Consider the following 12,399-nt stretch of genomic DNA (forward strand, 5'->3'; position numbering starts at 1 on the left):
TCCAAATTAGGAAAAGTGACAAAGCTCTCTGGAGCAATGCCCTACTTATGTACAATGACTTGCTTTCTCCTTATTTTCTAACTGGGTGTGTATAATGATAAAATAAGGTTGAGTGTGTGCACTTCAGACTAACACATGACTGCTAGTTTGTCTGTCTTATTTTTCATTTTATTGTTCTGTGTCTTGTAGAGCAAAGAGCTTACAGCTTACCGGAGCCACCAAGAGAAAAAAGGTATTTTAACTGTTCCAAATTTCCTGAGGGACTTCTTGATCAATCTTGAAAAATGTTTGCACATCGCATCCTTTTTGATATCTGTTCAGTGTTTCGTGAGAGGTTTCTGTGTAACGAGCCTGCCTGAATCCCCTCTCCCTCTGTGATCTTTATCTGTGTAGGTTAGCCAACTGCTCCTTTCAGTCCCCAGGTGTGCAGGCCTCAGGACTGGGGACAGAGTATTCTGTTTTGTGTTATTTTCAAAGCCAAACACCTCCAGGGTATAGGACCAAGAGGGGAGCAGTGTGAAGACCACCTGCTTTAGAAAGGCATCAGGTTCTCGGTAGGTCTGTCTGCCAAGACAAGAAGACTCACTATGGTAACAGGCCCCTGGGTGGTCAGTTATAGAATATGCCTAAACGTCTCTGCTATCTGTCTTTATGGAATATTGCTTAGAAGTGTTAAGTTTGGAACAAAGAATAAATGAAGCAGAAAGTACTTGAAGCATTATCGGTTTTCTGATTGGTACGCAGATTTGAAATCTTTAAGCCTAAGCTTACTCACTGGCGTAAAGCTTGGGAAGCTGACTAGTGAGCAGGCAGGATTGCTGAGTTCTCTTGGTCTTGAGTAACTTAACTGCTCATGAGTCACACTGTGAAATAGCCCTGGGGTAATGTCAGAAATGGAATAAATATTTGGCTTTAAGAGACCATGTGAAAAAGAGGAAAATGGTTTTAATTTTGGTGATATTAATGCCAAAACTGTGAAGCATTTTAATATATAGATCAAGATGGGCTGTTTTGCTTTGAATCTTGGAATAAAAGTATCAATAAGAAAAAGCCTCCTTTTGTTCATTCCTATTTTTTGGAGACCAGAATAGAAACTTGGAAATAATAAAAACAGAGGAAGACTAAGAATGCCCTGTAAGAATAGGATGATGAAGATGACATCATGACAATGACGATGATGAAAGCAGGAGCAGCAGTAATGACCATCACTGGGTGTGCCTGCACTCTTTTACATTGATTACCTCATTTAAGCGATTTACTCTGGACGCGATTTATTTCTGGAATTTGCTCATCATCCTGGTCATTGTTTTGATTAGCAGTCTTCTCTCCGCCATCTTTTTAACAATTAGAAAAGTAATGGACTGATTGTAGAGATTTTTTTTTTAAAAAATCAAATATATTTATCTTCCATTAGGATAGGGATTTAAAACTGGAAAAGCCAATGTCATAATTGATTAAATGTTACCATACAATATGCTTTAACTTGGATGAGATGTATAGGGAGTGTCTCTTTTGCTCTTATTCCTCATTTTCTGTCATTCCTGGTCTTTTCTGTTCTTTAGTCTGTCTTGGTCTACCTCCTGAAACCATCTGAGGTTCTCAGTCGTATCCCCGGTGTATCTAGTACAGCAGATCTTTCATCTCACCTGCTGTATTCCTGGTATCTTGTTGGATATGTCTGTGAGATCCCTGGCCATGCCTAATGCTTAGCTTTGGTCATGTTGTGGATGTTTACTTGAGGGTCTGCCTACTTTGGAATTCTCTTATTTATATTGATCTCTTAGTTTCTGGAAAAGAATGCAGCCAGGTAAAAGGGGGCTCACTCCAGATCTTGTAGGCTCATTTCTGTAGGAGCAGATACTTCATCTATCCCAACTTCTTAAAAATTGTATGGCATGACACAGTTATTTTATTGCCACCATCTATCTTAAATTTACTACATCCATTAGCTTCTATTAAAAAAATTGAGCATTTGAGTGTTCAAAGAAGTCTCACTGTATCAATTTTCAATTTGGATAGTGGGAACTTTTTTTTTAACACTTAGATGCCCAGTTCTTAAAAAAAATAGTTTATAGATATAATAGGTTGAGGATTCAGATATTGAGGATCCATATTCTTAATATATTTTAAATACCTGTTTACCTGTTGGAGAGGTGATACCCAGAGAGTCTCTGAAGAATGAGGCTTGTAAAACTGTATCGTAGGTGATTCCATTGGTCATCAAGTCAATAACAGAGCTTAGACATTCTTGTTCTGGGATGTCGAAAAGAGTTTAAATTAATTTTTTCCAGATTCCTATAAATTGAAAAGCTGTTTAAATTCTGTTGTCAAATCAATTGAGGATTTTTCCCTTTCAGTTCTTCTCTAAATTACGTGATTGTTAGATAGGTGTATACCACATAGTTACATTAGATTTGAAACATGGAATCAGCCAGCCTTCCACACTTGCCGAGAGGTTACGCTGTGTTGTAATGGGCACGTTCTCGTAATCTGACAGATCATGTTGATGATAGTCACACTTCTACCAGCTTGGATGGTTATTCTGAGTTTTTAGTATTTAGTGTTTCAATATTTTTTTGTTTACTTGGTCATGTTTCAGGTCTTATCAATCTTTGAGCTTAAAGATTAAGTGGTATGATTTTATGTCATTTTGTGAAAGTTTAGAGGATACATGGGAAATTGGGTGCATTTATAGGTTTTAAATCAGAACGGAAATATTGTTCTTGACATAGCCTTCTGGACTGTGGGGGATGGGGAGTAGAGTTGGGTAAACAGGAAGTGATTTTCTTTTATTTGAGAAAGTTAAGTTGTGTTCCTGCTGGGAAGTAGGGGAGAAGACTTCTTTTTTTTTTTTTTTGAGGAATATTAGCCCTGAGCTAACATCTGTTGCCAGTCCTCCTCTTTTTTGTTGAGGAAGATTGGCCCTTGGCTAACATCCGTGCCCATCTTCCTCTACTTTATATGGGACGCTGCCACAGCATGGCTTGACAAGCTGTGCGTCAGTCCATGCCTGGGATCTGAGCCTGTGAACCCTGGGCCAGTAAAGCACAGCGCGCCAACTTAACCGCTACACCATCGGGCTGGCCCCGAGAAAAGAAGAGTTCTTGACCTCAAAATCCACATGGGCCTTACCATTCTTTAACTCTGAGATGTAGGTCTCCTCGCCATACTGTTCTCTCAGATGCTGAATGGCACCTAGTGGGGTCATAAAAGGTCTTCCAGAGGGGATTCTTTCTAAGCTCTCAAATGTGTTTTTCCCCCATTCCAAAAGTGAGCCTGTTGAATATTATGCCAGGAGTTTTGCAAATTAGGATGCTTAAGACACAAGAGGTATGGAAACTTAGAATGCGTTGACTAGTCAGTTATCTGAGGAGGTGGCTGTGGAAGGAATTAAGAGGGTCTGAGTTCCTGTTGTTCCTCTGAGTAGTTGTGGGTGCATTCACTTCTATTCACCTCTTTCCTTTCTAACTTTTCAACTGTTTTCTCTCAGTAGCAAACACAATTTCACTTCCTGTGCAGGATGCGAGTAGCAGGACACACACTGTCCTGACCATGCCTTTAGATCTGCATGGCCAAGAGGCAGCTCTGAAGCCGTTTCTTAGTTTTTCAAATGCATTCATAGGTTTGAACTCTCAGTTATCTAATATAGAGGTTAAATAACTTAAAGTTTTGTTTAATTGTACCAGGTAAGTACATATTATATTTAAGTGTCAGAAGAGGCCTTAGAAATAATTTAGTCTAAGCTTGTCATTGATCAGATGAGAAAAACTGAAGTCGTAGAAAGTTGTCATTAAACTCGACATTTTCATGAAATGTAATCATACATATTTTGGTGCATATGAATAATAGGATTGCTTTTGAAAAGTATTTCCCAGAGATGAATGTGGTAGCCACTGACGCTGGCAGATGAGCAGCTGGGGATGGGAGAGACTTCAGTTATGAGGTGTTCGTTTTGGAAATAGTCTACAGAAGGGTTATCTGGTTTGACAAGATACTTAAGTTGATCTTTAATATATTCTCTTTCTCTCTTGCTCACTCTGTAATAATATTAGAAATATAAGACTGTCAGAGGAAGTTCCAGGGGAAATGCAGCTTTTTTTCATAGCTGGGACGTGTATTTTTCTAGAGAATGGTGATGTGGATTAGAGGACAATAAGTGATGTTCAGTGTGTTCACAGACTGGGTGCAGTTCTCTCGCGTTTGCCTCCTTTTTGGAGGAGTGTCCACAGCTTCTCTCCATTGCAAGCTAGAGTCGCAGATTGCACACGGCCTGATGGAGTGGGAGAGACTGAATGAAGGGACACGCACGCTCTTCTCAGGCTATATTGACAAAGAAAATGTGTGTCTGCTGAGTATCATTTCTGTGTTTCGAAAATAAATAACATCCGGTTTCACGTTGTTATTTGGCTTCTCTGTGCCCTAGGAAAATTCTGTTAGCATGGTAAATAGGGAGATGAATGTTGTCAGAGAAAAATTATGAGTCTGATTTCTTTTATTTCTCCAATATTTTATTATGAAAAATTTTAAAGTGTACAGAAAAGTTGAAAGAATTATATACTGAATACCTGTTTCCACTACTTAGATTCTTAACATAATTGTTAACATGGTGAGATAGTTGCTTTATCATACATCTGTCCACCTATCCATCTATAATAAGACACATTTTTTAATAGTTTCTATCTTTAGCTTTAAAATAACCATTAAAACCTGAAAAAATATGTAAAAATTTATGTATAAAAATATTTATGTATATGTACACACACATTTTATGAATATGCTGTGTTTTGCTCCTCTTTAAATCCTGTAGGCCATGATAACAAATTCTTTTTTGTAGAACTCAGGAAGAAGAATGGGATAAGTACATCATACCTGCCAAATCGGAGTCTGAAAAATACAAAGTGAGCCGAACTTTCAGCTTCCTCATGAACAGGATGACTAATCCTCGGAATAAATCTAAGGTAATTAAGGTTTTCTGCCTGTCGTCTCTAAAACATAGACGGCTCAGCTTCTCAGTGCTCAGTGTAGTTCCTACTTTCCCGTTAAAATCGCTTACCTGAGATTTAATGCACATATGTCTGAAAACCTCTGTTTCTTATGGAGTATTGTCCAAGTTATTAGAAATACTAAGACAACTACATTCCGGTGCTATTCCAGTTTGGTGGTGTTGTACTCGTGATGTGCAGTCCTCGTGTTCTGATAGAAGACATAGAGATTGCTTGTATGGCTTCTGTAAGAAGGTTGCCTCTCAGCATTTCTTTTTTCTCATTTTCCCCCACTTTCCTGCTGCTGCTGCTATATCGGAAGACAAAAAGCAAGGATGCCAAAGACAAAGAGAAACTGAGTCGACATCACTTTGTCCCTGGAACATTCTCTGGGGTTCTGCAGTGTTCGGTGTGTGATAAAACGCTCCTGGGGAAGGAGTCATTCCAGTGTTCCAGTAAGTTCTCGGGCCTGGTGTGCTGTCTTTGCACGTGGCCTCCCCAGACAGTAAGCTCTCTGAGAACACGGCCACCGGTGGCGTATTTGCGTAGACTTGCATCCCGTCCTCCCCCGCTTGCTCCCTCTGCTCCAGTCACTGTGGTAGCTTTGCTGTTCTTGAGACATGCCATGCATGCTCCTGCTGTAGGACCGTGCCAGCCTGTTCCTCCCTCCGGCAGCTCTCCCCTCGGCCCCATGGATGGCCCCCTCGCCTCCTTCAGTCTGCTCCGGTAATGCCTTCTCCGTCAGGCCTTTCCTGACCACCTGATGCTTGGCTCATCTGAGGCACCTGATGCTTCCGCTTTTCTACCCCCCCCACCCCTGCCCCAGCATTTAACGCATCCAGCTTACTATATATTTTATGTATTGGTTTTACTGTCTCCTTCACCAGGAAATAAGTTTTACGAGGTCTGGATTTTTGTCGGTTGATTTCATTCTCTGCTGTAGCCACAGTGCCTAAACGGTGCCTTGTGTATAGTAGGGACTAAGTAAATATTTGTGGAGTGGACGAATGATCAGCACAAAAGAATTCAGGCCCAGGCAGGTGAAATACATATTATGTATTTGGTGGCCAGAATTAGGGAAATATTTGGGAGATGGAGTGGGAGCACAAAGGGAAGAGAAGAGCAGGGCAAGGCTACAGGTAAAGTTCCTCTTTAAATTCCTAGAAAGTGATTAAATTAAAATTCAAATGTTGCATCGATGGTTGTACATCTGATGGAAATACACTCTGCGTGTGGCATGAAAGGCAGACTGCGTCGTCTTCTCCCTGTTGACCCTGTCTGTAATGATGCCAGCTCTATTGCGTGCTTTAACTTTGCTTTCCTTGGAGACTTGATTTCTTTCTTTTGTGGGATCTGAAAAGACATCAAGCAGTTCAGATGTGATGTATTTTGCTGAGTGTTTAAAAATCTGCTGTAACATTGTTGATGGATTGTTTCTGGCTTGCCTGCACATCAGCAGTCAGTTTATACGTGCAATGTCGTATGTTTCATAGGTCGTTCCCAGGGCTGGATCCCTTCAGTTGTACCCCAGCCGCAGCCACTGCCTTTCTCTCTCCTCATTTTAAGACAAACTCCTCAAGTCGGATGCTGTCCACTCACTGCTCTAATGTCTGTCCCTTCGCTTCCTCCTTAGCCATCTGCCTTCTGGCCTCTGGCCTCACTACTTAGCAGCAGTCCTGCTTTTGACGGAGACTTGGAGTCGCTCCCTAGTCAAGTCTGCGAGTCTTGCCTCGTTATTCAAACTCACTGATCCGTCTTCTTGTTGATTGTCCCTTCATTTAGGTAAATGCTTTCCTTTCCGTGGCCCCTACTCTTCTGTTTTCCCACCTGCATTGTCTCCTTTCTCGGAACTCGGAGTGCGCTCCGAACTCAGTTCCTGGGCGTTTGTTTTCTCCTTTATTGTTTCTAAGTATAGTCATCCAATCTTTTGTTGTAAAACACTATATTTAGACCTGTTCTTCCCAGATTTTAACATCTTCATCCCTCACTTTCTACTTCCGTATTTCCAATTGCCCAGAGAGGCTGAACACCCATGTAATTTGTGGCCGCTTTTGACACATTGCTGAAGAACTGCGGTATAAACCAAGACCGTCCCAGCCACACTGGCTCAGAGTGACCCTGTCTGTGGGCATCGTCACCCAAAGATTGCATTGTCTTCAGACCAGCGTGGCTAAAACGGACCTCAGAATCCACATGCAAAAGGCTATCCTTCCTCCTGTGTTAAGGGCACGAGCTCAGCTCTTGGGCACGTTGAACCCTCCACTTGCTTGTCCTCCAGTTGACATTGTTCAGTCGCTCTTTCTTTTCTCCCTGTCACCACTCTGGTGGGTTTTCATCTCCACCTTCTGGACTGCTGAGAGCCAATTGTTCTGGTTTCCCTCCCTCTGGGTGTTTTCCCTTAGGATTTATTCTGACTACATTTACCCCATGAATCTTGGTACACCACCACTTTCGTCAGCCCGCATACACTGAAGAACATGTCTCCTTTGTGTTTACTGGACGAAGCCCGGGCTCTTCAGGTGCATTTGGTTCCCTGTCTGCACCTACTGGCGAGTCCTTCCGCTTGTTCCCTCGTCAGCCTTGGTTTACTCCAGAGGCCTGCCGGGCCTGCTGCCCCACCTCCTGTGTTGTCCTGCCTCTGTCCTTCGTGTTCCTGACTCCTCTGCATTGGTCCCCATTTCTCACCTCCTCGTGGGAGGTCTTCTGACCACTGTGGCTCAGTTCCTGCACATCATGTTATGAGCTATTTATCCTGTTCTGTTTAATATTGGGTTATGTACAACCTCTTTTGATGTTAACTACTAGAATAGCCTAAGTTCTTGAAGGACTGTGATCACACAATGGTTCTTTTGTATCCTCTACAGCAGCTTTCACAAAGCTGGGCCCTTAGACGCTCAGATGTAGTTAATGACTGATGGAAAGCTTAGGAAGCCAGCGCTCACTGGAAGGTAGACTTTTGTACAGAATATGTCTGAGAATATACTGAGTTGGTCAGAAGTTTTAGTGGAAGATGGAAATTGCTGAAAGTACATAGGATATGTTTAGCTTTTAAAATAGTCATTAATTTTTAAAAAATGCAATAAGATTCATAGACGATAAAAGATTTAAGGAGAAACTTAAAATTATCCAAAATTTTACCACCTAAAGAAAATTGCTATTCATATTTTGATGGAGTCCCTTATAATAAAAAGTCACCTTTTTATGCTAATGTTTCATTTGATGATGCTGTCAGATGTGTTTAGTTATTCCTAACTTACTGAACATTTAAGTTTTCTCCAAGATTTTCACAATATAATGTTGAACGAGAATTCTTTTGTACACATCACTGTCCTTATCTTTGATTATTGCCGTAGATTAAATTCTAGAATCAGTGTGCATGTATATTTGATTTTCTCTTTAACCCGCAGTTTTTTAGAGGAAGTTCTAAGATTTACAGTTTTTTGGGGAGGAGAGTGTTGGGGTTTTAAACTTTATTATTAAGTTTTTTACACTGGGTAAGAGAATATGACATGTACAATCTATGCCATTTTGGGTAAATAATCCTATTTAGTTAATGTATTTTTGTTTTTAATTGTGAAGGTTAGTATTTCTAATATTAAAAACATGATATGATATAAAACAAAACATAATATAAATATTCAAAATCCTGGTGTCCATATTTTTCTTTGTTAAAGCCTGAGTTGCTAGTTTTCCACAAAAATTGTATTTCTATAAAATTCTCCTTGTTTATATAAATTTCACTGCTTATATTTTGGTGTTACATTATTTGGTGCACTGAAGCTCACACATCACACTTCATTGCAGATTGAACTTTCATCCACATAAAATGACCTTTTAATGCCATTAAATGCCTTTTACATTGAATTTTAGTTTGTCTACAATTAATATTCCTCTTGCTTTCTTTTCCTTTGTATTTCTCCTGACTCTTTCTATGTTTTGATTTGGGGTATGTGGCCTTAATTAGCTGTAGGTACTCTGTAATGTAATGAGAGACCTTGTTTTTTCTCATTTACATTTAATTTTGCAGCTATCAACTATCTCTTCTCGTTTTCTGCTGTTTTCCTTGACGTCTGGTTTAGCTGTTTGGACCCTGTGTTTGCTCCTGTTTTCTCCAGGGATTTGGCAAGATGTACTCTGTTAATATCTGCTAATAATAACTGTAAGGCTGTGTAAGGCTTATTATTGAATGCTCTTTTATTTCCCTTATATTTACCTTTTATTCCCCTAGCCTCTATTAGTATACTGAATTCATTATTATTCTTTTATATTGTATGTTTCAGGAATAATTTTCTATTGCAACAGTAATTTGATGTTTGCGCTCAGTTCTGTGTCATTATTTACAACAATTGTTTAGATGTGACTGTTTAGCTGATTTCAGGGCTCACTTTTGCCCTCTCCTCTTTTTTTAAATAAAGCTGATCCATTCTTGAACGCTTAATTTTGATTCTGCTCTAAATAGAGTAGAATAGGATTTCAGGTTTTTTTTTTTTTCAAGAAGGTTATTGGAATGATCTGTTTTCTGAAATCTTGTGTATCTATGGGTATATCTTTGCTTCTTTCACGTAAGAAAAGCAATTTATCTGGCTAAGTAAATTCTTAGGCCTAACTTTTCCCCCTCAATACTCTTGTCAGCTGGTCTGTTGTATCTGGGCATCTGGCATCATAGTGGAAAAGCCTGGGGCCTGCCCGACCTGACTTATCTATTGGTAACCTGTTTTTTCTGCCTAGGTGCTGGAGGACTTAATTTTTTAATCACACAGATATTGTCAGAATGTGTCAATAGAATAGGTGTCATTTAATAATTTTTCCTAGGAAACAGACCTTATGATTTGTCTTTTTTGGTTCTTTTTAAGCTTTATACCAGTTTCTGTCAGTTATAACTTTGACTATAGCTTTCCATCTAGTTTTTCTGATTTCTTCCTTGGACAAGTGTGATGTGTTATCGGTCTTCTCTGTAGGACATTCTCTATGGCATAGTTAGACCCTTCTTTTCTGCACATTCTAGAGGGAATCTTTCAGTGTCATGTCACAGTGCTGCTTTGATGTTTCTGTCATGTCGATCTTCTCAACTGGGTTTAAGTTCTGCCCTTGCCCTTTCTCCTTCCTCGCATCCTTTCTCGTCTCTCAAAGTGCTGTTTCCCTCCCATCTTGCTGGTCTATTGTCACATGCTGTTCCCCTTTCACACCCTTTTGGTCCTATTTTATGTCTCTTATGAAAAGAGCACATTTCAAATATCTAAGTTTTTCTTCTCTATTTCTGGATTGAATACTATCCAGGCTTGTTCTTCCTGTGGTTTTCAGTATCCCTTTGTTCTGTGGTAGCTCATAGATGCGCTTTTCCTTTTCCTGTCATTCGCTTGTTCTAGAATGAGGAGAGAGCTGTCTGATTTCGATGTTTACCAGCAGGACCAGTTCGTGGATGAGCCTGGGCTCTGCTCATTGGCCATCGAGGTGCTGGCTGAAATGCCTCTGCACACCTACGGGGGGATGGTTGCTGGGATCAGCCTCCTGCTCGGTTCTCAGTGGGTTGCGGGCACTTTTCCAGTGTGGCTATTGTGCACCTAAGTGAGACCTTCTACCTCTGAGGAAGGATCCCTTCTGAAGAGTTTCTGTAGACCGTAGGCACTTCCATCTGCACACAGTGTGTGGGGGCGGGTGGGAAGAGGGGGTCATGGTGGGGGGTGTGGAGGCGGCCGTGGGGAGAGGGCGAGAAGATAGCTCCTGGCCGGGAGCCGCCCCCAAACGGGGCAGCTTTCCGTGAAGACGGCTTGGGTCTTGGGGCCAACAGGCAGAAAGGGGCTGGCGAAGCGTTCCTTTCCTTCCTCCAGTGAGATGAGGCCACGTTGTTTCATGAAGCAGAACACAGGCAAGCTGCTCCTCTTTGAATTTGGCTCCCTCTAGTTAGCAGGAATTCCTGTTTGAGGGGGAAAATACATTTTTTTTTCAGCGTTGTTGTCAGTTTGTTTTCTTTCCACCTTCATAGCCATTTGACCTGATGTGGGAGCAGGCAGTTGCTACCAACCAGATGTGAGAAATCCCATCAATATAGGGCGTATAGCACAAAATGTGTTCTCAGGCAGACGCAGAAGTGTTTGTCATGCATATTCCAGGTTTCATAATTGATAAGGCCCTGTGCAGAAGGGGAACAGTATCTCCAAGGAAACGAAAATATTACCAGTGTGCTTGAGTGGTGGGGCTACGTGTGATTTAAATGTTTTTTTCATTCTTAAAGAATTTTCTCAATATTTTTATTGTTTATGTGCTATTTTTATAATGACCGGTAAAAGCATTATGTAGTCTTAGTCATTTCAGATTAACTTAAATAAGATGGATGCTTTTCCCTTTGTTGTTTCAGACTGTAATGTGAATGTACATAAGGGATGTAAAGACGCTGCGCCTCCGTGTACCAAGGTGATCGCTCAGTCGTTTGTGAATATTGCATGTTTATATCTGCTAGGTTGCTTCATGTGGTCCGTTTAGGTTTTTACTCTTTTGTTACTGCCTAGGTTTATTTCTAAAGTGATAAAAGAACACATGCTCAAAGTGAAGCATTACTCCCTTAACTGTGCACTTGTAGAAACAGAGAAGGCTCCAGTCTGCCATTTGTGTTACACGGGGTAGGCGATTAGGCTTTCTGTTGGGACCAGTGTGGTTTACCAGTGCAAACCGGGAGCATATGTAAATGAAGTCAAGAGCGGTAATTTGCAAACATCAGAATCACACCCAGGACCTGTTAAAACACAGATTTCTGGGCCCCACTCCCAGAATTGCTGATGCAGTAGGTCTGGATGGGACCTGAGAGTTTACATTTCTAACAAGTTCCCAGGTGATGCTGCTGGTCCAAGGACCACAGTGGGAGGCCCACTGGACTAGAGGAATGTTCTTTGTGTTTGGGGGTGGGCTTGAGTAGATGGGGGCATCTGTCATTCTGTTCATTTCTTTCTCACTCTAAAGTCATATCAGAAATGCATGTGAGTGACCATGATGATCCTTCAGAGGGAAACTTGGAGTCACCGACCTCCATATTAACTGCAGCACACGTGGTGTCAGGTCGCAGAGTTAAGGGTGGCATTTCAATGCTCGAAGTCGTGTGTCCTGTAGACGGGAGGACTAGCCTGGAGCAGAAAGAGACAAGTAGGAGAAAGGCAGTGCTGATGGAACTCCCTTTCAGCCCCAGTCTGGACACAGGAGCTAGGGACTTCTGTTCCTCTGGGCTTTTAATAAAGTTGGGATATTTGTGAGACACGTGTCATGAGGCATACCTTCGTTGTAACTTGCACATCTCATTAGCATAACATTTTTCTCTTTGTTGCATTTAATGTCTTTTGCTTTGAATTCCTCTTTGTTTGAAATAAAATAACAATGAAAGTGATATAGATAACTGTGAAACTGTGTGGACGTGCTCGTAGTCCAGTGG

General features: G+C 41.1%; 1 protein-coding gene across 2 annotated transcripts in view; it reads left to right on the forward strand.

Moving 5' to 3' along the window:
• Window positions 1-12,399, forward strand: part of ARHGEF28 (Rho guanine nucleotide exchange factor 28) — a 298,793-nt gene that overhangs the window by 203,572 nt on the left and 82,822 nt on the right. For both annotated transcript variants that reach the window (XM_058560657.1, XM_058560747.1), the window contains 4 exons: window positions 190-232; window positions 4,835-4,958; window positions 5,305-5,437; window positions 11,338-11,393. In XM_058560657.1, coding sequence (XP_058416640.1) covers window positions 190-232; window positions 4,835-4,958; window positions 5,305-5,437; window positions 11,338-11,393 — 356 coding nt within the window. The remainder of the gene's footprint in view (window positions 1-189; window positions 233-4,834; window positions 4,959-5,304; window positions 5,438-11,337; window positions 11,394-12,399) is intronic.

This window comes from Diceros bicornis, chromosome 1, assembly GCF_020826845.1.
Source record: "Diceros bicornis minor isolate mBicDic1 chromosome 1, mDicBic1.mat.cur, whole genome shotgun sequence".
Classification (NCBI taxonomy): Eukaryota; Metazoa; Chordata; class Mammalia; order Perissodactyla; family Rhinocerotidae; genus Diceros; species Diceros bicornis.